This window comes from Diorhabda sublineata, chromosome 1 (genome assembly GCF_026230105.1).
Source record: "Diorhabda sublineata isolate icDioSubl1.1 chromosome 1, icDioSubl1.1, whole genome shotgun sequence".
Classification (NCBI taxonomy): domain Eukaryota; kingdom Metazoa; phylum Arthropoda; class Insecta; order Coleoptera; family Chrysomelidae; genus Diorhabda; species Diorhabda sublineata.
In genome coordinates, this window is record NC_079474.1 from 9,394,312 (window position 1) to 9,421,753 (window position 27,442).

Below are 27,442 nucleotides of genomic sequence, written 5' to 3' on the forward strand. Positions count from 1 at the left end.
TTAACGTCATCCATAATCATACCAATGGAAATTAATAACGATTTCTATAGTAACCAGAATCAATATTCCAATCAATTAATTCTATCAAGGGTCAATTTAATTATTGAATTTTGAAATTTAAAACCACTGCAAATCTTAATAAATTATTGTAAGTAAATTTTATTATTGTTATACATTTATACATATTTCACATATTGTATTTAACCATAATTTCAGTCCCAGACGATAAAGTATCCGAAAGCTCGGGAAATATATAAAAGTTAGTCCACTTTGGTGTTTAATTTTGCCACATCCCCAATACGAAAACGCTCATAATCTAGCGACGAAATACAGTTATGCCGGGCCTTAATTTCAACGAGTACTGGAATTAACTGTGACCGCTTTGCGACTGATCATCCAAAATATTCAAAATCATGTATTAAAATCCACTTTGCAGACTCTTTCTCCCACATATCTACACTTGCACAACACTGCATAGTCGAAATAAAACCAACATTGTATTTCCTTAAGTAACAACTCTTTAATAATACCCTTCGCAGTAAAACTAGGAATAACGAGGTATGAAAACTAACAAATAACTTCACCAAGCAAATAAATCTGCGCACAAAAGCTTACGGCAGACATTTTAAAATGGTATGTAATACCGTGATATCAGCTCATTTTGATAGTTCGATAGATTACTTAATATATAACTTCTGTCAATAGATAATTTCTTGATCAAATTCTTAGCTCAAATGGGTGAATTATTTTGATCTTGAATATATATTATATCGTTAACGTTAACGATCAAATACTTTAAAATATTTACTTTTAATTCTAATGAGCAGAGCCGTTGATAGGTTTTTGCGGTTTTTATACTTTTAGGCATTTCAGCATAAAAATAGTTTATGAATATTGAACTCTAGTGCAAACTCTATGCGAGGGTGTAAATAGTTGATAATTACACAATAACAATAATTAATCATCTAGAATCTATTATACAACTAAATAAATATCATGGAAGAATCAACGCACAAAAAAGTATTAAAAATCAAAAGTTCTAGTGGATCATGTTTCAAATTTGAAATTTTCTGCGAAAATTGAATATGACGTTTGGAAACTGTGATTAAATCTCGTTCTGATTTAGAATCATAGATCGACCATAAGTTAAGATCACGATCCGCAATCAGCTGATAAGTGAACAACCTAAACCCGGGTTATAGTTTCCGAAAAGTCCATCTCTATGTTGTGAGCAAATGTCACCCATAGAGTTAATATTTATCATTCCAAATGACAAATTTGGTACAAACTTATAAATAAAATTGCCGATTTCAATTTTCATATTTTTTCAAACAAGTAGTTTCCATAAAAAATGGTTGTATAGAGCTATTGTCACCTATCGGTAACGGTAACAATCGGGAACATGTTGAATGTTCGCGGGAATTACTCATGTGGTTACAATTCAATAATTTTTCCTCTAAGAAAAGTCACAACTTGACGTTTGATAACAGAACTAAGACGATTTAATAAATATCACCTCTTCCGCTACCCATAGCACAATAGAGCATAATATATAGCACAGTTTAAATAAAAAAAATGACACAGTAATAATTCTTCTGGTAAATCATGAAACGTCAAAATAATTTGTGTTTTATGGAACAACCGTTGATCAGATGAATTCCCTTGACAATTTTGAAGTTGACAGATGATTTGAATCTATTATGTTTCATTTTAACTTGTATTATTTTGTATCTTCTATTTCTTCAAAACTTTTAGGTTAGCATTAGAATAATAAAACAAACATTTGTGTTTTCTAAGATATGCATTAGGTTATAATTGTTTTAATAACGAATAGTTTTGTGCATTGTGAACGGATCTTTCGGGAAAATTAAAATAAGAAATAAACTGTTCTTCTAATAATACTGCATATTGTGTATAAAATAGTGTCTTATTGATTTTTCATCCTTTTAAAATAGATATCTTGTACACTTTTCAGTAAGATAGTAGAATATTAACTCTTATATTTTTCGTTATTGTTATATTCAATGAAGATGAAACGTAAGAGGAGAAATGTGTGCTCGTCACCTATACTTGATGATAGCCCTAAAAGGTAAGGAATACTATTTATTACAATATTGAAATATTTGTTCTCAAATGAAAGGTATATTACAAACTATACTTTAGTAGATGCAATAATTTTCCTTTTTACTTAAATAAATATTTTCATAGCATTGTTTACTCTTTGTCGGTCAAATATATGGATGTTAATCAATATCAAAAAAGGCAAAAAAACAGATTTTCCAATATTTCATGCTATGAATTCAATAGCTGATGAGCTTTTATAATGATAATTTATTCAGTAGTATGTATGAATGTATATATAGTTCACATTTGGAACTCGGTCTGATCCTTTGTTGAAACATTATGTTAAATTTTAACATGAATGAACTTAATGAAGAATTTTCATTATAGTTTAAAATTATTTAAAAGATATTTGTATAAGTTGGTTTTTTCTGAAGTGCTTTAAATGAAATGATAATTTAGGGGAGTGTTGAGAACAATTAAGCTTCCTAAGTTTTCATTGTAAACGCTGCCTATTCCCTCTAATATATAACAAAACAATGGATGGTGTGATTTTTCTGTGCAAAATAGTCCACAAAGGCATAAATCTGTCTTTTGAGGATTTCTATTTTTTAAAAAAATTCTTGTACATTGAAAATCTATTTAAATGGATAGAGTGATTGTTTACCTTAAGAATGTCATACAAATTGATATATTTTTTTACAATTACACACATATAATCAGAAAAAAGTTATCAATATTGTATATAAAGAAATATTTTAGCTTGTTATTATATTTCATTTCAATCTAATCTTCAAAAAGAGCACCAATTTATTTTTGTTTTGATTAAGTGATTGAAATGATAATTTATCTACAGATATTTTATTTTTCAGGACTAAAGTTCATGCCCAGAGAAAGTTTGCACAGGGTTCAAATGTCAATAGTCCAGTAATCACCCCAATACAAGAACTGGAAGCAGACAACCAGAAATCAGATAATTTACCAGAACCAGTGGAGCTGCTTCCAATAAAAAGACCAAATACTGAAGATTTTCTCACATTTTTATGTTTTCGAGGTACTCCTATTCTTCCTCCCACTTTAAATTTTTTCAATACTGCTTCAATAGTTGATACAAATGGACAGGTTCATGAAATTAAAAGTGAAACATCACCTAAAAATGGACCCATCGATATTGCAAAATGTGGTTCTTCATCAGAGAAACCATTTGTTGCATTTGGTGTGCGTAAAAGGGCAGATCCTGTTGTAATCAGCCGTCAAATGGATAGAAAAAGGAGACATGCTCTCGCATTACAGGCGCTGCGACGAAAATACCAAGAACAAAAAATGGCTAAAATTCGGGCGTTAACTATTAGTAAATTATCAGAAAAAGTAACAAATAAAATGTTAGTTCGAACAAATACCGTATCAAAAACGGAAACTATCACAAAGAAGACTAATACTGTTCAAAAAACAAAAGTAGTGGCTACCAAACACATAAAAGTAACTACAAGAACATTGAAAACAACACTAAAACCAAAATTAAAGCAAAGCATGTGTCTCCGTAGTTTTAGAGGCAGGTTTATTCAACAAGAATTGCCGTTTAAAAGGAGAATGCTTGATAAACAAATTAGTAGAACACCATTAGAGAGAAAATCAGAATCTAAAAAGAAAAATGTCGAGTCTAAGAATACATTGAAACAAGACAAAGCAAGTTCATCTAAACAAGTAAAACCATTGAAGAGAAAAATTGTTACTTCAAACCCCTCAGCAGTTAAGTGAGTAAAAGTATTTACTTATATTTGTAACTTTTTATATAACTCATCTAACCATAATACTTACCTGTCGAAAAAAATTATAAACTAAACATCAGTGAGGGAGACACAATTTTTAATGCAATTTGCAAGTTTTGATATACAAAAAATACAATTATGTATGAAGTTTTAAAATTTATATTTAGATGAAAAGTGTTGGTTCTCAATTACGAAATAGAGGGGATGTATTGCTGCAGTTTGCAGAAAGATAATTATTTCAGCAATTGGCATTTTGTGATTAATATTTTGATCAATGTTACCTTTAAGTATTTATCAAAAGACTTAAAGAAAAGTAGAAACGTCAAAATCTATCTTTCTTATTATCAAAATTATCAAAAAAAAACTAATTTTAAAACAAAAGAGACCTAAAATCAAGAACATTTAGATGTATATATATATATATATATATATATATATATATATATATATATGAGCCAGCTATATTATAAGCTGTTTCTTATTGGGAACATAGCAAATTTTTAAAATCATAGAATTTCAAAATTTATACATATGTTGATACGTTCCCGTTAAGAAATCGCACTGCAAGTAAAATATTAATCACAGGATATTGCACCTTTAATTGATTTAAATTAATCTGTTTTTTATTTTCATATTATCCAATCAATTTCCAATTGATTTAACATAAATAAAACAGCATAAGTTTAGAAAATCATGTGTTTACTGAGAAAAGTAATGTAAGTAAAAGTCATTATTTACTTCAGCCACTTTTAGGTGCTATTAAAGCTTTAATTCAGTGCGACATGCTATCAATGCTTGATTAAACGATAAAAAATATTATATAAATATATATAATATAAAAATAAATAAAAAAGACCCAGATAGGTTTTTCTTGATATAATCCATTCATTGTCATTCAACAATCTGGAATTTTTAATTCATTTCTTCACCTTTACCAATAAATATTATTGCTATGTAACCTTTGAATTCTTTTCCTTCTGTTTTTCAGAACGTTACATGAGTTTTAAATATTATTTATAACTGTAAGTTAGTCTTTTATTTGTCAATCCTCAATCTTTGTCTACTACTCCCACCCACAATTTGATTGTTACTGTCAGACGTTTAAATTGTATGATGTCTCACTCGCAATTTTAATATCACTATCAAACATTTAACCTTGAAATATCATTGTAATATTAAACATAAAACTATGAATATTTCAACTTTTAGCTCAAGATTCACAAGATCAAGCTTAAGTAATACTAAATCAGAACTAAGAAGGAAGCAGATAAAAAGAATTTTAATTCCAAGCACCAATACTATCATTAAAACTAAACCGAGGTCTCTTAGATTAACTACCATGAAGAAAAGTGTATTGTCTCGTAGAAAGAACAATTCTTTGAAACTCAGACAAAAAATGAGAGCTGAACATCGACAACAAAACGTCGAAACAAACAAAAGCGAAAAATCTAAAAGAGACAGTAAAATGGTAAGCAATATATTCAAGTAATTATTATATGAAAATAATTGCTGGCTTGGATTCTCCCAATTACCGACCATTCTTTCATTCCAATTGTTGAAGACCTAAGTGGGTAAAGGGCTAAGTCACAAAATCGAAAGTTTTGAGGAAAAATGTGACAACGATAGTTAATTATGGAAATCATTCAGTTTTTAACAAAAATTGTAGCATACTCGAATAAGTTTTTTTTTAAATGCATTACCTCGTATTTTCCCTTTTTCTTCCATAATACTCCTTACAATACTTTATATGGATAATTGGAAGAATAATTACACTAGTCTGCATGAAAATGGGTCCTGACACCATTCTTGACGATATCCAAGTAAAATAACCTTTTAAATCCAAATATGACCTCAGCTTTCCCCCATCGCCCTTCGTTTGTGGGTGACCTCCCCTACTTATTTTTACTTCTAGCCGTTAAACATTCGAAACAGGTCATAAAATTTCTAGCAAAGTATATATCAACATTGTAACTATATAAAAGTATATAGATATTACAATAAAATACAAATTATATAAGAACAATAATGATAATATACAGAAATAGTTGGGCATATTCATGGCAAGCCTCCAGGTTCGCGGACGAAGTTACAAGTGCATAAGTGTGATTTGAAGTTAATATCCTGTAGTGATTTACTGTTGTAATTATGCCACTCAAATGTAAAAATAATCCCGATAGCTTCTGTTATGCGTACGGGGCATTTACTTTAAAAGTGCAACGAACAACTCTTTCTCCGATTTTTAAAGTTGGCGACGAGGACAATACTTTGGCTCCATCAGTTTGCTGTACGACTCGTTACAGTAGTTTGACCAAAAGGTTCAAAGGTACCCGTAAATCAATGCCATTTGCTGTGCCCAGCCCATGACCTTGCTGTCATATTACGGACTGTTACTTTTGTATAACTTCTACTGTCGCATTTTCGAGCAAAAGTGAGAGATCGGAATTATCAAAGCTATGAAATTCATTGAACTACATGGTTATAAAAAATCTATCATAATAACGGACTCCTTATCAGTTCTTACAAACATTAGTCAATCTTTTGATATAAATGACACTTTTGAAAATCAAAAACAAGCATACAATTTAGTATCCCAATGTTCCTTCAGCTCTAAGATCTGTTCCTCATAACGAGACTTTGCCAATACCAGTGTCCCTAAAAACTTATACTCTAGATACAGACATTTATTTGAAAGACTCTGAGTTACCACCTGGGGCATAAAATGATACGTTCGGAATTAGATGATCTCGTCGGGGATTTTGAGATTCCTGAGACTAAATCTCAATTTCTTGGGTCGCGACTTCAACAAGGGAATCTCTTAGAAAACAATTTTTATGTTTATAGTCCCTACCTACATCTTTGCAAGGTTTTTTTTTTATTTTGAAATGAATTTGTTAGGTTAGGTTAGGTTAGGTTTTCTTTTATTTTGAAATGAATTTGTTAATGTTTGTACGTCGATATTATTGAAAGCTTTTATTATCCTATCTTTTATTGCGTTAGCTGTTATTGGAATCTCTTCGGTACACCCTAATTTTTGGAAAAAAATCAACTTTTAATAATCCGAGTGATTGATTTAATTCTGCAATTTCTCCCTTCTACGTTTCAAAACAATTATTATTAATTGATTGTGATTAAGGGCCATTTGATAAACTTAAATACTATCGTGAAAAACCACATTCTTTTCTGTATTTGGGATTTTTAAGGGTTAGATTAGATTAGAGTAGCTCAAAGAGTACATAAAACCATTTTTTCAAAAAAAAATAACCTTACTCAGACCTTAGATTGAAATGAGAAACTGTTGATGTTTATATAAATAAAAATAATACTTTTTTGTTTTGATCAGGTGGATAAGAAAGATGTCAAGCAAACAGTAAATAAGAATCTAGATGCAAAAGAATTAAATAGAAGTACAGACATAAAAAAAGATTATAAGAGAGTTACTGATCTGAAGAAAGAAGTAACTAAGACATTGGATGGAGATAGAAAACGGATTACTAGATCCGTCGATATCAAAAAGGAAGTTAATAAGTCAACCGATATCAAAAGAAAACCTCATCTAACAGAAATCAAAAGAAGCACCAGAGTTTCAAACATAATCAGAAAAAAAATTAATTCCACTAAAAATCGCAATAAGGACATTGTGACTGTCAAGAGCAACAAAGCTGAGAAAAATAGAAGATCGATCAGAAAAAGTGACAATTTTAATAATGTTGATGATACAGAAATTGAAAAAACATCAACTGAGTTCTGCGAACATGGAAAAAGTAAAGAGAAGAAAATGAAAAATACATTTACACTTGATGAAAGTAAAATAATATCAGAAAAAAATATAAAAAAATGCGAAGAAAATGAAAAATTAAAGGAATCGATAGAAAATATTAATATTAAGCTAGATGTTATCTCAGCACCAAAAGATGCAGTAAATAGGAAAGATAATGAACGAGAAAATAACAAATACATTTTGGAATCTTCAAACACAGAAGTTTTTAAAAAAGATTTACTAGAAAATGACTCAGAAGTTTCCGGTACCACAGTTAAATTAACAAAAATTATTCAAGATTTAGAGGATATGGAAGTAAAAGATGCAGGAGTCGAAAAGAAAGTCTTGATTGAAACGAAAATAGAGGCTGATTGTAAAGAAGGCGATCCGTTACATCCACTTTCTATTCAAAAGGAAAATGTTGAATTAAAAGTAGATCCAAAATTAATTGTAGCAGATGTCCCCGAACAAACAATCAATGAGCAACAAAACGTTGTGGTAACAACAATCCTATCAACGCAAGATGAAGAACAAATAATAAAAGAAACAATTTTTGTTCAAGAAGTTAATGAGATTTCAAAAAAATCAAAAAGGGATACCAAAAAACATATCAAAGACAATATCCACAATAGAAAAATAATCGATCATGAAGAAAGCGTCGCTCCAAAGTCTCAACGGCCCTCTAGAAAAACAAAAGAAGCTGCTGCCATTTATATGGAGATATTGAGTCACAAATTAGTTAACGATGATAAAGTAGACGACGATGATACAATTTCAATCGATAGTTTTCCCGAGCTTCCCAATGTTAAAAGGACCGAACAACGAGAAATAGAACTAAAAGCGAAAGTTAAAATTTCCAAAGATAAAATCAAACAATCAAAGTTAGTAGAACTAAAGCATGTTCAATCAGATGCGCACGCAAAAGACACAAAAATGTACGTAATGAAGAGAGAAAATGAAAACATTGATGGTATTTCCATGGAAGAAAACATTAAACCGAAAAGGAATTCATCTAAAGCTTTTAAAAAGAAACAGGGAATCGAAAATTCAATTGAGACGGAAGAAATTTCATCAATAAAATCTGATATTTCTCAAACAACAGAAATTCTACAAAAATCAGATCCTTTACAAATATCTGAGGATGTTGAAAAGTCTGTTGGAGTAAGATTACGTAAATCAGACCAAAAAATACCAGAAAGTAACGATTATGTTAAACCCAGAAGATTAACAAGACATTCACTACTTCCCCATGTAGATGATGATTACGATTCTGATGAATCATTCCATATCAATGTTAAAGTACCTAGAAAAAAGAAGAATACCAGAAGCAGAGTTTCATCGCGAACAACAAAAGGTATGATTTTTAATCTTATTCTTGTACAAATTTCTCCTCTGTTTCCTGATGTCTTTCAATCTACCTTCATTCTTGCCACATTTCCTTTCATTTTATATATCCATTCTTATTTCTCAATCTACCTGTTAGTTTTCTCGTTAATCTACCTCCATCACTATAAAGTTTTTGTTTCTTATTTCTTACCTAAAATTTTACATTGTCTCTGATTTTTATCCTTTTCCAATTAGTTTTTATTGCTATTATTCTAAGTGATTTAATGTCTATTGGGCTTTGTGCCTCATATTGTCTCCTAATTATTCAATGTTTGAGGAATACTCTTATCATATTATATTCTCAGTTGTTCATTCTATCCATTTTTTCCACTGTCTTCAACTATCTCAATTCCTCTACACTAACTTCAGTTTGTTCTCTAAATAACGATATATGTACATACATATTGGGGTGTTCTGTACACTACAGCCGAAAGGATGTATTATGTCCCCTTTTCCTTCTGTGATGCTGGGGAACCTACTGTTTACAGCTGACTAATCCCACTCTTAGAAATTTCGTCCAATGGGTAACCAAATCTGTAGACAGCATTATCTGATAAGTTTAGCGTCTTCAGTTGTCCATAGAGGCGTCAGCGACCCGATAGGACTCCTGTTAGTATACATAGGTTGTTTTTACTTAGGTTGATACAGCAGACCTTCTTTGATTATAGTTTACAAGGAGAGCCTTTGTCTGTCTCAGCCCCTGTAGGTTGCCTCAGTAGTTGGTTTTACCCCTATCCACTATTTTTCCAATGCTTATTCTCTATTGTTCTGTATCTGATACTGCAGAAGGGCTCAGGTCCCATGAAGGGCTTGTCTGCCCCTGCTTTAGCGAGCTTATCAGCTATTTCGTATCCAGTTCTGTCTTCTGTTCATTTCTTGTATGGTTTGATCCCACTTACATTTACAGCTTAGTATTGAGGAAAATTTATTCCTCAAAGCAAAACTTTGTTAGTGCGCATCATCCTGAGGCACCCCAGGTTTGGTCTTTACGGTTTTTCTTTGGCGATTCTGTCTCTGTACATCTGAAATGATGTTTTTTCTCCCACTCTTTCCTATGTGGAGAGTTCCTAGTTCTAGTACCCTAAACCACCGCCCCATATGTGATATCCAAAGTAGGATCTTTGGGTTACAACTCCTCCCTGCGAATTTTCTGCATATCATCAGGGCTTTTGTGGTTTAAGCGGTTATCTCTTTTTCATATATATTCCAGAGAAGTTTATTGTCTAGATTGAGTCCCAGATATTTCCACTCTATTTTCAACTTTTAATGGGCTTAAGGTTGAGTTTTTTTCCTAGTGGAGGAAATTAGGTAAGTGTTGTTCGGATTGACATTTAACGCTACAGATCGACACCACCTTTTTGTATAATTGAGTCCTCTTTGGACTGTCACAGAGTGTATTCCCAATGCGTCCTCTTAGGTGGATGAGTATGTCGTTGGCGTATCCTTATCAAGATATGCCGAGTTCAGTCGGCCCATATCAGAGTTTGTCTTCTACTAAGCTTCACATAAGTGGGGATGCGCGACTCCCCCTTGTGGACATCCCCTGTTGGCAGTAATTGAATAGATGTCTTGTCCTACTTTCATTTCTGCTGTTCTAGTAGATAGTAGTTGTGCTATCCATCTAGAGGTTTTCCTATGTATTCCTCCTCCGGTCTAATCCTCTTTTGACAGCCTCATGTGGAGTGTTGTCAAATTTCTTTTTTCGTCAGAGCATTCTGAATTCCAGTTGTGAATCATACCAGACTACAGAAGATTTGCCTGCTTGGTTTGCGAATTGACATGGATGGAGAATTTTTAAGTAGAAACAAGTTGAGGCTGATTGATCTGAAGGATTTGGGATATGTGGTGTCATTCTTTCCTGTTTTTGGTACAAAGGTTACTCTGGTATATACCCCAGCTCTAAATTTCTTCTACCGAGGCGGATCAAGTAAATAGTGATAGGCTCTCTCAAACTCCTCTTTAACATCTCGAAATATTTATTCTTCTCTTTAAATCTTCCAATTATCAAGTCTGTGAATCCTCCTCCCCTCACTAGGGGGTTTATATAATTTGAAGTTGAAAACCAGCCTAAAAACTATTTCAAAAAGAAGTGATGCGCATTTTTCAGAATTTTCTATAAAAGTCGAAATATGTAGGGTGGTACATTTTCAAATTGACACTTTGTATGTTAGTACTATTAATTTTACATTAATAATTGGATAGTTTGGAGATGTGAACATTTTTTGAAATGGAGGATAATTCACGTATTTACTTATCCATGAAAACCTAGTATATTTGATCAAGGTTAGAGAGATTGTTTCCTTGATACTATTATAAAAAAGCAGTGAAAAATTTATCAATAGAAGTATCATAAGTACAAAATGAGCAATTATTTTCTTTGAAAAAAGAAAAAGTTGCTCAAAGGTATATTAGGACAAAATATATTCATAATTGTTACCTTCTAACATGGTATATCATAATTATGTAACAGAAGTTATCGCTTTCACTGCATTAGTTTCAACATGCCACTGAACTGGGATTTCCTTGTATAATTGCTCCAGTAAATATTTTATTTTAACAGGTACAAGGCAGCTGAAACTCTCCTCAAGTGAATCTGACCAATCCACCACATCTGATGTCAATATTCAACCATCTATGAACAAATTTAAAAGTAAAAAATATTCAAAAACGAAATCGATGAAAGTTGATAATTTGAGCGAAACTGATAATGAACTGAGCGATAAGTGCCAACAACGAAAAATTGCAGAAGAAATCGTCAAAGATGCTCCGAAATCGAAGAGAAGCAATAATCAAAAATCACCTAAATCCTCTAATAAAGGAGATAATTTGAAATTTAGAAATTTACAAAACAAACCAGATTCAGATTGTGTAAGAATCGAACCGAAGCCAAAGAGAGAATGCGCTAAATTGCCGCAAAATTATCTTCCTATGTTTTCCTCTTCTGACGAAGAGGAAATATTTCATGGGTTTGATGAAAAAACTACTAAAAATACAAAAACCTGCGAAACCGCTTGCACTCATGCACCGCCTTTATTAGATTTTTTGAACAAAGATTTAGGGAGACGCTTTGGCAAAGAAAAAGTGAATATGTCAAATGAACAAATAGAAAAATGGTTAAAGGATGCAGCGTTAGCAGGTAACAGCATCAAAAAGGAGAACGACGAAATGTTGAAATTTGGCGAAAGAATACCAACAGAAACAAATTTGGAAGTTGCAGATACTACCGATACGGAAAAACTTGAGCAGTCATCAGAATTAGGTACGTATATCACATTAAAATATTTTTATTTTATATATCTCGAAATCTGTTTTACACCTTTCTATATCTTCTAATGCTTCTAATCCTCCCTATCATTTCTGTTGGCATCTTCAAGCTTTTTCCGATCATACAACTCTTCCCATCTGGCTTTCACTTGGTGACACACTTCAGCAGTCTCATATCCGTCATTATCTGCACGTGTTACAAACTAAACCAGTTGTCTATCCATTAAAAGGCCTATACCCGCTTTCTATATTGAACATTTCATGCAAAGCATTGCATACTCCTTCAGTTGAAATATTTATTGGTGTTTGTATAGCCATTTTACAAATTACAAATCAGTACTTTCAGGATAATATTTACATAACTTTTTTCAGTTTCCCAATCACTTTTCCACGTAAATAATGTTTAATTAATAAGCGAGTTTTGTTTCCTCATTTCCGAAATAATGAAAACAGTTTTATTATGAATGTTAAAATATGTATGAATGTGTTATTATTCGTTTCTTTTTCCAATCCAACGGTAGCATGCTCCTCTAGATTTTGTTTTGAGCAGCATTTTCCAAAAATGTATACTTTTTTATGTTATTTGTTGACTTGTGATACTATTCAATTATTTTAAATTATGGACTTCCTTATGTACTTTAGATAATCCAGATGAAGATGCAAAAGATCCGAAGATAAATTCTAAAATCAGTACAATGATCAAACCCGATATTTCTAAGATGCCGGAATGTATCAAAGCACAGCTAGACAGAAAACTCATATTTCGTAAAAGTAAAATAAACAACATTCCCAACGTAAACGCATTTTCTCCTGAAAATGAGAGCAGTGTATATGCATTCGGTGAAGAAAATGAAGATGTTATCAGCACGCCATTCAGAAGACCATCTAGAAGACCTTCAAGTACCGCTACCTCAAAATCTGAGGATGAATCTGGTAAACATGACGAAATTGCAAAACAAAGTGAGTGAATCGTCTTAGCCTTTCATTACTTCTATTTACATTTAAATGGGTCAGTACTAATACGAGATCAATCAAAATCAATAAACTTTTGCTTGCGCTTCAACCAATTGTCGATTGAGGTACCTTCAAAGCATGTGATTTTAACGCATCAACCGTTTCTTTAGGTGTAGAAAAACGTTAAGCTCGCAATATATTTTTCATTTACCGGAATAAAAAGAAATCGTTGGTTTCCAAACAAAGACTGCGGATGACCGGATGACCCATCAATTCGATGTTTTGACTGTCCAAAAACGTCAGATTTGACATATTCACCTCATTGTTGCCATATCTCAGAACTTAACTAGCAAACCTCATAAATTCAGTTTAAGTTATTGGAAATAAATATTGGCCCTATTGAATTGTTATTTAAAATGCATGCCTAAACATTGACTTCTAAAGTCATTTATCCTTCAGCGTCTTTTCTCATTGTCCATGATTAAAGCTACCTTCGATTGGGGACCATATTAATAATATTTGAGCTGTTGCAGAGAATGGCAACAATGGCTTTACTTCTACCTTATCTAAATGAATGTTCAAATCATTTCTTGATAAGACGACCTATGGGATTTCTTCAAGAAGCCGGCGCTCATGTTTTGCCTTCGCCATCTCGGTTACCAGACACAAATCCCATATGATGTGCACCAGATGTACAATTTTCAGACTCTGTCCCAATTAATACTCGATGTTAATTTTTTTTAGAATGAGTTACCACAAGCAGTCATAGACTTTATACTTTTGTCGATGCCTAGACGTGTATAGAAGTGTTTTCTACTACGAGGTCAACTATTACATATTAATGCATCAAATTACACTGGTCTACAAAAAAATTAATCAAGCCCTGGCACGATTCTTGGTGATGATTATATTAAATGATGTCCTGAATAAACTTATGGACATTAATTCAATTTGAAGGGGCAAAAAGAACTATTTTACCTGGAAATAATTATATGTAATGAAGATATGTACCCTTATTTGGTGTTTGCTTTCCATTTATCCCCTGAGGTACAACTGTCTCGTCTGAAAAATCAGCAATACTCCGCCAACATGCTTGCATTCCACTTCCCTGAAAATCCCTTCTCCATATTAGCGATACCTCGAGGGAACCGTTCTCCGTGTTTATTGGAGACTGCTTCTAAATTTTCAGGGAAAAATTTCGGGTGCAAATGAAGGAAGAGTACCTGTTACATCCCATCGGAGACTGCTTATAAATTTTCAATGAAGAATTTCGGATGCGAATGAAGGAAGTGTACATACTTGTTACATTCCATGGCTATGCTAACAGCAATTCCTAGACGTGAACGACATAAAAGTTGTCAGTAAACATCGAATCTTGGAAAAGTTGTCTAATTTGGAGACCCACAAAAGCTTCTTTGATTTTAGCTTCGCAAAGACGAGACAATTTAGTTAACTATGAATCTGGCAAAATACATTTGTGTGTGGGATAATTGTTTATCGTAAAACTCGAGGCTAAGAATATTGAGTACAAATATTTGCTTATGGTCCACTGACCTACGGTTAATATTTTGACATTCGAGGATTGTCTGAAAAGTTTCCAACCTCTATCTGAAGATGTCAACACATATATATGTTAGAAAATATATTTGCGCATGCGTTCAGAGATTCTCAATAAAAATTTGGATTGTTAATTATTCTATGTGCGTATAAGAAGAAATCGTTTAATTATTAACTTGTTAAAGGGTAAATCCAGGCACTCCAATGGTTTATCTGTATGAAGTTAAAATATTCCAACAGGCCAATCCTGATTAATGCAGATGGTTTTGGACGAAAAGTCAGTTAAAAATACAACAGTAATTTATGGCGAACTATAATTATTTATTGAGAGAACTAGAGCTGTGCTGATATAGTGGGGGATCTGAAAAAGTCACAAAATATTTATGTGTATGTCCTATAGAAAGCCTTCTTGTGCTAAATTCATTTTTTCCTTTTAGATTTGTTATAAATGTAGGTTTGATTAATGGCTCTATTACATGAAGCTTTGATTCGGATCTGGTCCAAGGTTTTAAAAGAGGTTTTGAATCCATTTGAAGCTAGATTTTTCATGCTTTAAATTTCAATATTTCGTTACTTTTATTGCTCATGTGCGTTATAGTTGTTGCAAAAATGTGTAATAAATTAGTAGTCCCAATACTATTTTTCTCAATCTCTGAAACAGGAATGCTTTTAGGGAAAATTGGCATGGAGTACCTAGTCATAGACAAATTGCCGTTTGTGAAAATTGACTATTTTTTTTTTCAAACAATGTATTGCTAATTTTAAGGAAAGAGACTACTGGTTTCAACAAGAAGGTGCACATCCCTATTTCGCAAAACATGTTCATGATTATATTGATAATGTATGTTCAGGATAATGGATAACTAGGGACCTTTTGAATGGCCACAGAAATTGTCAATTCACAATCCTTTAGACTTCTTTTTATGGGGCAATCTGCAAAGCAAACTTTCAAGACAAAACCAGTAAAGTTAAAATTTAGAGGCGTTTAAAGCGAATTTTGATTGCTTTTGGTATATTGTTCCAATTGATTCAATTCAGATGATTATTTTATTAGTTGTTCTCGTAATTGGAGGGAATAAAAAATTGATGTTTGGCATATGAACACTGGGATATTATGGTAAAAGCTCATAAACCGTCATGCATTATAAAACTAAACTCTTCACGTAATATTGATTTGATTTCAGATCAGTTTCGAAAACCTACTGCAAAACAAGAAACACCAAAGGTAGCTGGAGTGGCGAAAGATGAACAAGACTCTAGTATAGAAACTGAAGATAAACAATTTTATGTACCTCAGAAACCAACTACTAAAACGACACTCTTAAAAAATCAGAGCAAACCTTTGTTTAAATCGAAAAGTTCGGAAAAATTGCTCGATACGGATGAAATCAAATATAAAATACCAAGTTCTCCAAGCGCTAGTTCATCTTCCAGTGCTAATTTGTATAAACGTCAACCGCAGAAAATTAAATGTAGATCTAACGATTTTATTTCACCAATTTATGTTTCCGATTTTCCCAAGCAAATCGAACCGGCTAAATTGGTAGAAGCCCCCATATTTCATCCAACTGATCAAGAGTTTCAGGTAAATGTACAAAATCCAGAGCTTTCATATACTTTTTTGCTTTGGTATTAATAATTCAATAAATCCGTTGCCTTCACGGATACCACAAAAAAGTTTCATAAAAAAATGATAGCACATCATAAACTCTTTTATAATATACAGAATGTGAGAAATTTGCTTTTTCTGATGGCTATTAAATAACGAGACTGATACCTTATTTATCAATGCAGAACTTTTCTTTAAGTCGAAACGTCAAAATTTATCTTTCTTTAAAAAATTAATTTTAAAACAGAAGACACCTACAGAACTTTTTTTTGAAAAGGACTGAAATCATTCAGTTATCATGAAATTTGAATTAAAAAATATAAATTTCTTCAGATTTAGTTGCTGTGTACAGATAAGCTCTGTTACAAAAATGCAATACTGGGAATGAGTGGGTATGTTTATTTTACTTGTGCAAGTGATAATTATTTTATTTTTTTTTGCATTCCTATTCATTAAATGGTAGAATATTCATTACTGTTTCGTGTTCAAATTAATTTAATTTCATTGGTAACAAAACTATAAACTATTTGAGGATAGAAAAATTTATTAAAAAATCAAAACAATTTATGTCCAAATGAATTAATTCATTATACAAAATATTTCAGATATTGATTAAAAAAGTGTGAAAAACAAAAGATACTAAAATGTATTTGTACAAATTGAAATAAATAATTAGAAGAAATTAAAGCAATCATGTGTAGTATGACATAAAACATTTACATACATTTTACATTTCGTTATTTAATGGCCACACTTCTACAGGATGATTAATTAAGAATGTCCAATCTCTGAACTTTATATTCTAGGATCGAAAATATCAATCGAAACTACAAAATACACGTTTAAATAATTTTTACTACTTACCGGTTGTATGAAATTTAAATACGGATTTATATGTTTTCACAATGTCTTTTGGCATGATATTTGGCAGTTTTATATTTTTTTTTAGCTGGACTTTAATTTACTATTGCCAATAGAGTGCGCTTGGTTGTGATTAGTAAATAAAAACAATTATTTTTGGCTCTAACTATGTAATAGTATATTTTATTGGCAGTATGGAAGTAAGGATTATTCTGTGCGCGCGTGACAAATTCTTGTGTGAGTCATGCAAGCACAAAAAAACCCATATCTGGGCGTCTAATGAACGATATGATGCTTTTCATTATACTTATCTGAAAATAACTCAAAAAAGGATAAGAATTGTATTAAAACATTTTATTTTCAGTAGTAATAACCCAAAGCCATTGATAATTGTTCGAAAAAACAAATTTCGAAAGTTTGTTGGTTAGAAACAGACTGCCGTAGGTGTAGGTCTGAGAAAGTTGTTATCAAATTTTGAAGTATTTATCAAAGTTCGGGGGTTATTCGGATAGAAATTTTTTTGGAATAAGCTGCGTAAGTGCCCCTCTTAAGAGTTTGAGGCGGTGTCTTTGCCGGCTTCTCTTTCATTTTTTCCAAGATTTTGCGTTGGGGCAGTCTCAATCCTTTTCCTCTTTGAAGCTGGGAGTAGTGTTATTATTCTACTACCTTTGGATCAGTGCTCCAATACTTTGGCTCTGGTAGGCTTTTTGGTAGAAGAGGGAGATCCCTTTCTAGTGAAGTATTCTCACTTGAGAAGTGGAGGATTTCTCTATTTGTATGTTTTGTTCCCGCTGTTTTTTCTTTTTCTTTTATTTTTTCTGTTTTCATGGTTGTTACCACGAGTAGATAGGGAAAGGTTGGTCCATTCCAGCAGAGCCCTGCATGCTGGAGTAAAGTCTGGATACAGTGGGATGCGACCCGGAATCGATCGAGACACCAACCACCCTGCTGCCATTCATCCGTCGCCACGATGTCTTCAAACTTGGATTCGGGAGATGTTCATTGACCTCCCGTTCTAGATCAGCTAGATTTACTTTTAACAGGGTCACCACGAGAAGGATGTTATCTAATTTCAACACAAGAAAATTCGATTGTTGTACCGAATAGTTTAAGGAATGTGCCATTCATGCAATGCATATTTAATAATTGTACTTTATTGTATAATAGAATATTCTAAAATCAAATATCTACCTTTGCTTATGTGTTATATGATATCCAGAAAAAAGTTGAGTAAATGTCACTTTTTTTTTATTTCTCATAACTTACAACTTATCAATCCGATTGATCTTAAATTTAGTTTTTGTATCAAATCATTAGTCAGCTGTAAGAATAATATCAATGCATTTTGTACTAATAATGGAGAGCGGACTAAATGAGCTTTTTAAAAAAAGTAGAATTGACTCACTGTTTATATTAGTGGGTCAACAATGGACCACCCCTTGATGGGTCTAGTTATGGTATAATTACATAACTTTTGCCGTCCAACGTGTTCAACAATTGGATTTTAACAGAATGTAATCGTACGAAGGAAAATGTATACCCCATGAGTGATACCTATGACTGTTCAATATCTAAAATTACTAATTTATCCAACTATATTCAATGTAGAAAACTTCCAAAATCGCATCATAAGTGGCTATCTTATCATTTACAACAATCCAGTTTCTTTCGAACATATTCAGGAATCTATCAGCGAATGCTTGTAATTTAGCTTGAAGCGTACATTTTTGAACGTTCTCTTTAATATTTTTTTTGTTTGTTTATCACTATGTGATTGAAAAAAAAATCTTTAACAAGATTCATCATACATGTTTTTTCTTCAAAGGTGAATAGACAATGACCGACAGTAATATTTTCTAGCAATTGGGGTAGTAAGGAGTATGTAATACTCATTTTACATATTTATTAAACAGTGTGAACTAAAATCTACGCCCCATATTTTCTCACTAATTTAAATAAAAATTTGCAGGATCCTTTGGAGTACATTGAAAGAATACGACACAAAGCCGAACAATTCGGTATATGCAAAATCGTCCCTCCGAGCAGTTTTAAACCGGAATGTAAAGTAACTGATGATATGAGATTTACAGCATATAATCAGTATATTAATAAAATGCTGTATCGATGGGGTCCGAATTATAAAGAATTAATGGCTATTAAAAAGTATCTCGAAACTCAAAATATAGCTTTGAATCATCCCCCTTGGGTAAGTATAATTCAAATTTACTTATTGTATATTCAATATCCACCTGAAGTTGCATATTCTCACATCGTTAACTGAATTTTTTAAAATACGGAAATACGGTTCTGGATTTTGTTCAACTTCACAAAGCAAGTATTTCATTACAGTAATCGTAACATAGCAGGGTTGTTACTTAAATTTAGATAATTGAGATAGACAAATAAATAAGTTGGGGGTTCTAGAACTGTTGGTGATATTCATACTGAATACATTGTTTACACCAACACTCACGATTATACTGTCTGTGTGTTTCGATAACCAACTGTTTACCTTGGGTCTCTGAAGACGATAACTTGGTTATCGAAACGCGCGTCTGACAATGTAATCGTGAGAGTTGGTGTAGTGGTGGTTTTATCTAATTATTCATCAAATTTATTTACAATCTGTTTCTAAGTGGAACAATAAGTAAATCGTATTTAGGTAGTTGTTGTATAAGTTTGGTTAAAATCAGGTCATGACCCGGAGGCTTTCTGATTTTTAGGAGATTTAGCGTCTTGGACTTGTTTTATTATTTGTACGAGAGAAGGTTCTAGTTAGTAAGGAGAGGTCAAATATCGATTAATATTGATTACCTGTTAATCTGTTTCTACGGAGTTAGGTTAAGAAACATTTTGTAACAGCTTTGCGGCTTCTGATTTCGCGCTATTGCTTTTTAACCAAGTTTGGAACTTGGGGACGATCTAATTTCTTGTAGCGTTCCATAATGAATATTGTGTTGTACTTAAATTTCTTAGGTATTGTTGAATAAAATCATTTTATGGTTATTTAATATTCTTTTCAGATCCCGAGTTTGGATAAAATCATTTTTATGGTTATTTAAAAATGTCAAACTTAATGATAACAATGTCAAATTTGACAAATTGCCATATCTCAAAATTTGTGTTGCAACTCTCATATAATAAGTTAAGCGTGAGCATTTGTTACATACATAAACTGTCAACATGTGGGTGGCTAATATAGAGTTTTCACATCTTTCTACATGCATTACATTCTTTTATCATAATTAACAAAAACTTTTTAAATGTTATCAAGCCCAGAGTAGTGACAGACAAACAAAATTTGTCCACCTCAGCTACTGCTGCTTCAATGAATTTTTGATTGAATTTTCAGATTGGTGGTATGGAAATTGACTTGCCGAGACTTTATCAAACTGTACAGAGCCTAGGTGGTTTGAGAGAAGTAATCGAAAAGAAAAAATGGCCTAAGGTTTCGGATCTAATGAAAATACCGAAATCAGCACAAGATCGTGTAACCAAATTAGATGATATATATTGCAAATATTTGCTACCTTATGACATACTATCGCCAGGTAAGAAATCAACTTGCTCCTGGAAAACGAATTTTTGCAAACATTGTTTTAATCATGATACTTAACGCTTCTTTCTCGTTTATTTACAATTTAGCCTGACGGGTGGGATTAATTTAGACAAATGGTATATTTTCTTACTTTTAATTCACTCACACATTTCACTACTATACTATGTATATGTGAAGTGCCACTTCACAACCACTAATTTATATTCAATACTCACTATTCCAGATCTTGTTTGTTGCCCTACTTAAACTATCAAATTAAACTGACAAATTCTCCCTTATAAAAAAATTTCGTCAAAAATCTATTTCTCATTATACATCAAAATCTGAAGATTTCTAAAGTTCAATCAGGGACTACGCAAATATGTGATTTTGAAACCTTCGGGCAAAATAACATCGTGTGGATACTGATATCTAAGTTCACTTCCATTATATTTTCAATAATTTGTCCTTTCAACTGGCTGAGATAGCTAGTTCCTTCATATTGGATTCCAGCATATGGTCTCAAAGGTTTCGTAGGTGGGTCGATTTAAAATTTTCAAAGTTTATAAATTGTCTAGACTCACTTCAAAAGATAGGTCTCTACCTTTGTGCGTTTTCAATATTTGCTGAGATGTATAAGTGAATAGACTGTTCAGCTTTCTCTTATGGATCTTGCCTGCCTAAGCATGAAATAACGATTTTTAGCCTTTTCTTTATTGGGTATGAACCTCCATAAAATTTCTGCAGAAGGATTATGTAACCATACTTTGTTTCCTCATGCCTTCTGTGGTTTGCGTATCAAACAGTTTTTCAATTTCGTCCTTCTCCCTCAACTGGTTTTCGAAATTTCCTCTAAATTGACATACAAATTTCTAGATCAAAACCTAATCCCATTTTAAGTCTTATCGGGGTTTTTGCAAATGGGAGAGATGCGGATATCTGAAGCACTTAATATTTCATACGAACGCGTTCATCATATAGTTCACGTCAATTAGGACATGAGAAAAATTGGTGCAAAATGGATCCCCAAATCTTTGAATGTTGACCAAAAGCGTGCAAGGGTAGAAGCATCGCGTTCGATCTGTGCTCAATTTGAAAACGATATAGACTTCTTAAACAGAAATGTTGGAACATTTAAACGATCCAGAAACAAAGCAACAATCTTTGGAATGGCGACAATCTGGTTCTCCAAGACCTAAGATGTTTCGTGTCCAAAAATCTGCTGGAAAAGTTCTTGCTTTGATTTTTTAGGATTGCCATGGAGTAATCGTGATTGATTTTTTGGATGAGGGTAGAACAATAACTGGAGATTACTATTCGACATTACTGACCCTCTACGAGAAAAAAATTAAAGAGAAAAGAAGCGGAAAGCTATCCAAAGGTGTTTTGTTTTTGCAGGACAACGCTCCTGCACACAAATCTCATATTTCCATGCAAAAAATTAGTGATTTAGGGTTTGAATTACTAGAACACCCCCCTTATTCACCAGATTTGGCTCCGTTCGACTATCATCTCCGACATTGCTTTCAAAGACTTTGGATTTTCTCCCTATCAACCAATGTAGTTAAGTTTTTTGTCTGGGTGGATTCCTATGAGAAGTATATGGATCTTAATAAAAATATGAATTTCTTACTCCAGAAAGCACCTTACAGAACACCTTGCTTTTACAAGTCAATGCAAAAAATGCTTTCTACCGGAAATTTATAAGAGCAAGAATTTGATCTTGAAGTCTGCCTAGATGGTACAGTTCATAAGGACTATGGAGAACAAGCTGTAAATGAACTTTGGTAGCTTTAATACAGGATCACAATAGATTTTGAGGTTACAGTCTAATGTTACTCTCTGTATACCTACCTGCCAGAAGGCGTGACAACTTATTTAGAAAAATCGCTGTTTGGTTCTATAGTAACAATACTTCAAGACCTGCTTTCATAGTAACAATACTCCTAACACCATTTGGTTCCACGATAATATTTTCATATTCTATTAAATATTATAAAAGCTCGGAATTAGATAATACGTTGTAAGTAAACACGTTATGAAAAGAGCGATATCACTCTTTTCACAAGTAGTTACGTAAATAACTAATATTGTTTAACTGTCCTAGTCACAATTCTGGTTGACCCAATCATAGGGTATGTGAAAGTCTGCTATCATAGATACAATACAGATAAAGCCACTGAATGATACACATCCCCTGCAACTGCAATTTTTTATTGACAAATAGAGGAAAATCCCAGATTTTGACCCAGTACGCCTAAGGCGACTGCAAATAAGCCAACCAGATAATTATTGGGACTGACTAGGCCAATCAATTCTTAGCATTAGTGATCTCTATTATTTAATTTTTTGTGATATTTTTAGCCGAAAGAGAGAAACTTTTCAATGAAGTAGAAACCGAATGGGCTAAAAAAGAATCAAGATTATTATCAAAAGCACAGAATCAGAAATTAAATGACGAAAATACATCTACAACAGAATTCGATATGGAAGAGAACGATTCTGAAGAGTGTATTACAAAGGGTCGAAACATGGCTTTAAACGCATTTTTCAGAATAGCCAGAAATACGATGAGTATGTATTTCAAAACTAGTGAACCATCACCACAAGAGGTAATATTCAGGATATTAATCATAAAATCAATTGCCAATTAAAATTGTAGGATGAATTTTTACAATTAAAATATTTTATATATTTACAATAGTTCACAATTTCACATGATTTTGATATTTTAGGTTGAACAAGAATATTGGAAATACGTGACAATGAGACAGAATCACATTTGTGTTCATTCAGGATCGATAGACTGCGGAAACTGGGGTTATGGATTTGCTGTATCAAAAAATAGTCCATTTGCTAAACATCCATGGAATCTCAAAGTTCTCACTAATAATAGTGGTTCCGTTCTTAGATGTTTGGGACCTGTTATGGGTAAGTGTTGTAACCATCTGCTCAAAATGGAGGTCTAAATATGAAAAGAAAAGGTTGAACATGTTTTTGTTATAACAGGAGGTGCAAAAGTTAGCATTCAATGTTCTTTGACTGAAACTTCGCTTTTAAATCATGTTCATTTGACAACAAATTTTTTCATTTAAATAGAAAAAATTAAGTTGACCAAGTGGCCGCCGTGTGATTAGTGGCAATATGACTTGATTTAATGATGTTTTCCATTGCTCGCACCATAAATTCATAAAATTGTCATAACAAATATATAAAATTTATGATTAAGTATAGAAAAACACATTCGTTCAGGTTTTCTCATAACTAAATCTATCATAATATCAATAAAGCAAAAAACATAAAAATACGGTTCACTAACCAAAACAACTCAACCACAACTCATTATTTCTCCATGCACCCATTACACCCATTATTAAAGCAACCTTTCAATGAAGAATATAGTAAAATATCTATGTGAAGGGTTTATTTAATATCTTACCTTTGTTATTGATATCTTCCTTAGAAAAAGTTTTCCCTTTTTTAGAATGAGAACCTTCTGATTTTCGTAGTGTTTTGTAATTTTCTTAATTTATACCTTGATGTAAAGTAAATATTCAATCAGAGGTCCATAGTGTTGAAGATTTATATTTTGCCGATAATTCAGGAAAGTATACTAACAAAGTCGATTCGAATGAAGTGGTTTTCTTTTCATTTCGACACTCCAAAAAAAGCATTGGCTGTATTATAAACTTTGTATGACTTTTACAGCAATAAAATTAATGAGGCAACTTCAGTAGCTTGTCTAATTTTTGGTGATGTTAAAAAAAACGTGATTTTCATTTTCTACATTCATTCAATACAAAATATCAAAACACTGATAAATCTATGCATAATTTGTTCAGAACTGAACTGAGAATATTTGGTTCACATGATAGAATTTCGAAACTCTTGTAGCAAAGCAATTTAATATAACTAAAAATCAAGGAAGCATCTGACAGCAGTGATTAATGGATTCATTAATCGCTAGCGTGATTAATGGGTATTAATAAGTTTGAACAAATTGACCTAAAATAGGTGCATTATAAAACAATCGTAGATAAATTTTTTCTAACATTTAAGTATGTTTATCTCAAGATCACTGCCTACCACTGAGATTAAAAAAATCTTTAAATATATTAGAGGTATTGGATGGATATATTTTTGTTGTATTATTTATATGAAATTTCATCTAATTATTATTATGTTACTTTGACAGGAGTGACAGTACCTACCCTTCACGTGGGCATGATATTTAGCGCATGCTGTTGGTATCGAGATCCACATGGTTTGCCATGGATAGAATATCTTCATACAGGCGGGAGTAAAATATGGTATGGTATACCGAATTCTATGGGCGAACAATTCCATAATGCATTAAGCAAATTAACTCCTAGCTACGTCAAGGACAAAGAATTGTGGTTACCGTCAGATACAGTCATGGTGCCACCAAATCTGTTAGTTGAAAATCAGGTATGTTTCACAAATATTTATAGTTAAGTTACATAGAAAGATGGGTTTCTCGGTGGGGTGGCTCGTGGCCTATTCCACTGCAACCTTCTCGATCTACTGTTGCCTTTCCCGTTTCAGTCGGCCAACCACTTTTTAAGATTAAAAATATAGAGACTGCATTAACTCCCAATTTTTATTCGCTGAAAAATGATTGATTTTGGAAAAAGGTGGTTTCCCAGAGAGATTCCTGTGGTATATTTATTTCATATAATGAACAATTTTTATAAATTATAAGCTTGTTTTGTTCAAATAAACTTTTATTTTACAGGTATCTCTATGTCATACTGTTCAAGAACCAGGACAATTTATTGTGGTATTTCCCAAAGCTTTTACATCAAGTATAAGTACCGGTTATGTAGTCTCCGAAAGCGTTTATTTCGCCCCAATTTACTGGTTAAAAACGGCAAACCATCTGTTTAACGCTTTAAAACAGAGTAACGAACCTGCAATGTTCTCATTTGAAAGACTTGTTATAAATGTTGCTAATGATTCAAAATGCAGCATTGAAATTATTAGACAAGTCATACCTCTACTACAAGAATTATGCAACAAAGAAATCGATAGAAGGAAACATTTGTATAGTTTTGGAGAAGCTATTAGAGAAAGACTACCGATACCTGAAATTAATCGAGGAAAAAAAAAGAAATTTCAGGGAGAAGAAGGGGATTATGAATGTGAAATTTGTGGGAGCAGCTTATTTTTGTCAATGGTATGTATAGAGTGTTCTGATGATCTTATCACATTCTCACACACTCTGAACTCACAATTTCGTTTTATAACATTTTCAGATTTTCAATACCGTGGAAGGTATCACTTATTGTTTGGATCATGCGAGGGATATGATAGACAAGAAAACATTAGATATTAGTCTCTGCAAGTTTATGTTTACTTATGACGATGAAGAATTGGAAGCTTTACCGGAAAGAACAAAAACCAATTTGGAAAATAGACTACAGAAAAAAATTTCGAATAAATTTAGTGGACTACCCACTCTTCTTGGAAAGTAAATTATATTCAATCATTTGATGTATTTCATCAGAAGATAATATATAAAATTAAGGGTAGGACTTAGTTTCTTCCCTCTGCTTCCAACCACATGACTAATTCACTTACATTCTTATTCTTACAACATTTATCTTATTTCTTCTTTTGCGCTATCTCTTATACTTTTCTATATTCTTTGTTCATCATATAATATGGCTCATATTATTATTAAGTAGTGGACTTCTTTTAAGCTCAAAACAACTTACAAAAGGGTGAATTGTCAAACGAATTTTCACACTCATAAATAGATGATGCTTTATCAGTAACCAGTAATCATCATATCTACGTACTTTCTTCGTACTTCTGGGTGTGATGTGATTTGTGTGTGTGTGACATAACATAAGCAATGCTCGAAATAGTGATCAAAAATTGGACGTCCAAAATGGATTTCATCATAAACAGTCGGTGGCCATATGACCTAATTATTTTCAAATCTTTATTTATATGATATAATTTTTTTTATTTTTCATAGCAAAGTATCATAGCATATTAATTTTATCAGTTTAGGATTTCATTGTTCGATACAAGTCATATTATCTTGGTAATGATCTGTATCTAGATCTGTACTTTCCTCTCGCTGGGCTTGTAGATTTACTATATTTTGTTTATATCGATAAAGTTTAGAGTGTTGGGACATCTAAATGTTAATTGAATTACTAGATTATAAAATTTAATGTGATATATGTTCTAATATGTACATTTTTCTCAATATAATGATTATTTATTGTACTGTGTTTTTTTAATTCCAAAATTAGATGTTGGTACAATGAACACACGAAAAAATCAATTTAAAAATCAAGTACAATGTTCTAGAATATGGCATAACATCCATAACCATCCAGTTTAGTCTGGAATGCAATGGAATGATCTGGTATGCTCCCATCCATTTCATGATCCGAAATGTTGTTTCTTATCGTATAGAGGTGTATTATTCTTCTTGATAATTTCGGAAAATTAAGTAAGCGCATTTTTTGAAAACTTTTTTCGAATTAACTCTAAAATTTGCCAACAAACGTAAAATTGTACTACATCTACCTGCAGTCCCTCTCAGTTGGACGCTTGTGATGAGAACAATGTTTCTTGAGTACAACTCCTACTTGGACCCTTGATATCTTACAAGATCTATTGATATAATTCGAAACCACAAAGACATT

At 32.2% G+C, this 27,442-nt stretch overlaps 1 protein-coding gene across 1 annotated transcript; it reads left to right on the plus strand.

The window, feature by feature from the left end:
* The first annotated feature begins 1,673 nt into the window (after window positions 1-1,673).
* On the plus strand, window positions 1,674-27,015 carry LOC130440524 (uncharacterized). The gene is made up of 14 exons (XM_056773760.1): window positions 1,674-2,089; window positions 2,934-3,815; window positions 5,040-5,298; window positions 7,171-8,941; window positions 11,534-12,232; window positions 12,880-13,197; window positions 15,933-16,333; window positions 19,188-19,424; window positions 20,571-20,769; window positions 23,121-23,368; window positions 23,492-23,687; window positions 24,952-25,205; window positions 25,513-25,953; window positions 26,033-27,015. Exons 1-14 carry the CDS (start codon window positions 2,025-2,027, stop codon window positions 26,249-26,251), a joined length of 6,189 nt encoding a protein of 2,062 aa, XP_056629738.1. The 5' UTR covers window positions 1,674-2,024; the 3' UTR covers window positions 26,252-27,015.
* Window positions 27,016-27,442: the final 427 nt, after the last annotated feature.

What these genes read in the sequence shown, in the direction of transcription:
- LOC130440524 (XM_056773760.1), top strand. Translation starts at nt 2,025, where the DNA reads ATGAAGATGAAACGTAAGAGGAGAAATGTGTGCTCGTCACCTATACTT. An exon ending in CTAAAAGAGACAGTAAAATG is followed by an intron (nt 5,299 to 7,170) that starts GTAAGCAATATA and finishes TGTTTTGATCAG; the next exon opens with GTGGATAAGAAAGATGTCAA. An exon ending in TTCATCGCGAACAACAAAAG is followed by an intron (nt 8,942 to 11,533) that starts GTATGATTTTTA and finishes TTATTTTAACAG; the next exon opens with GTACAAGGCAGCTGAAACTC.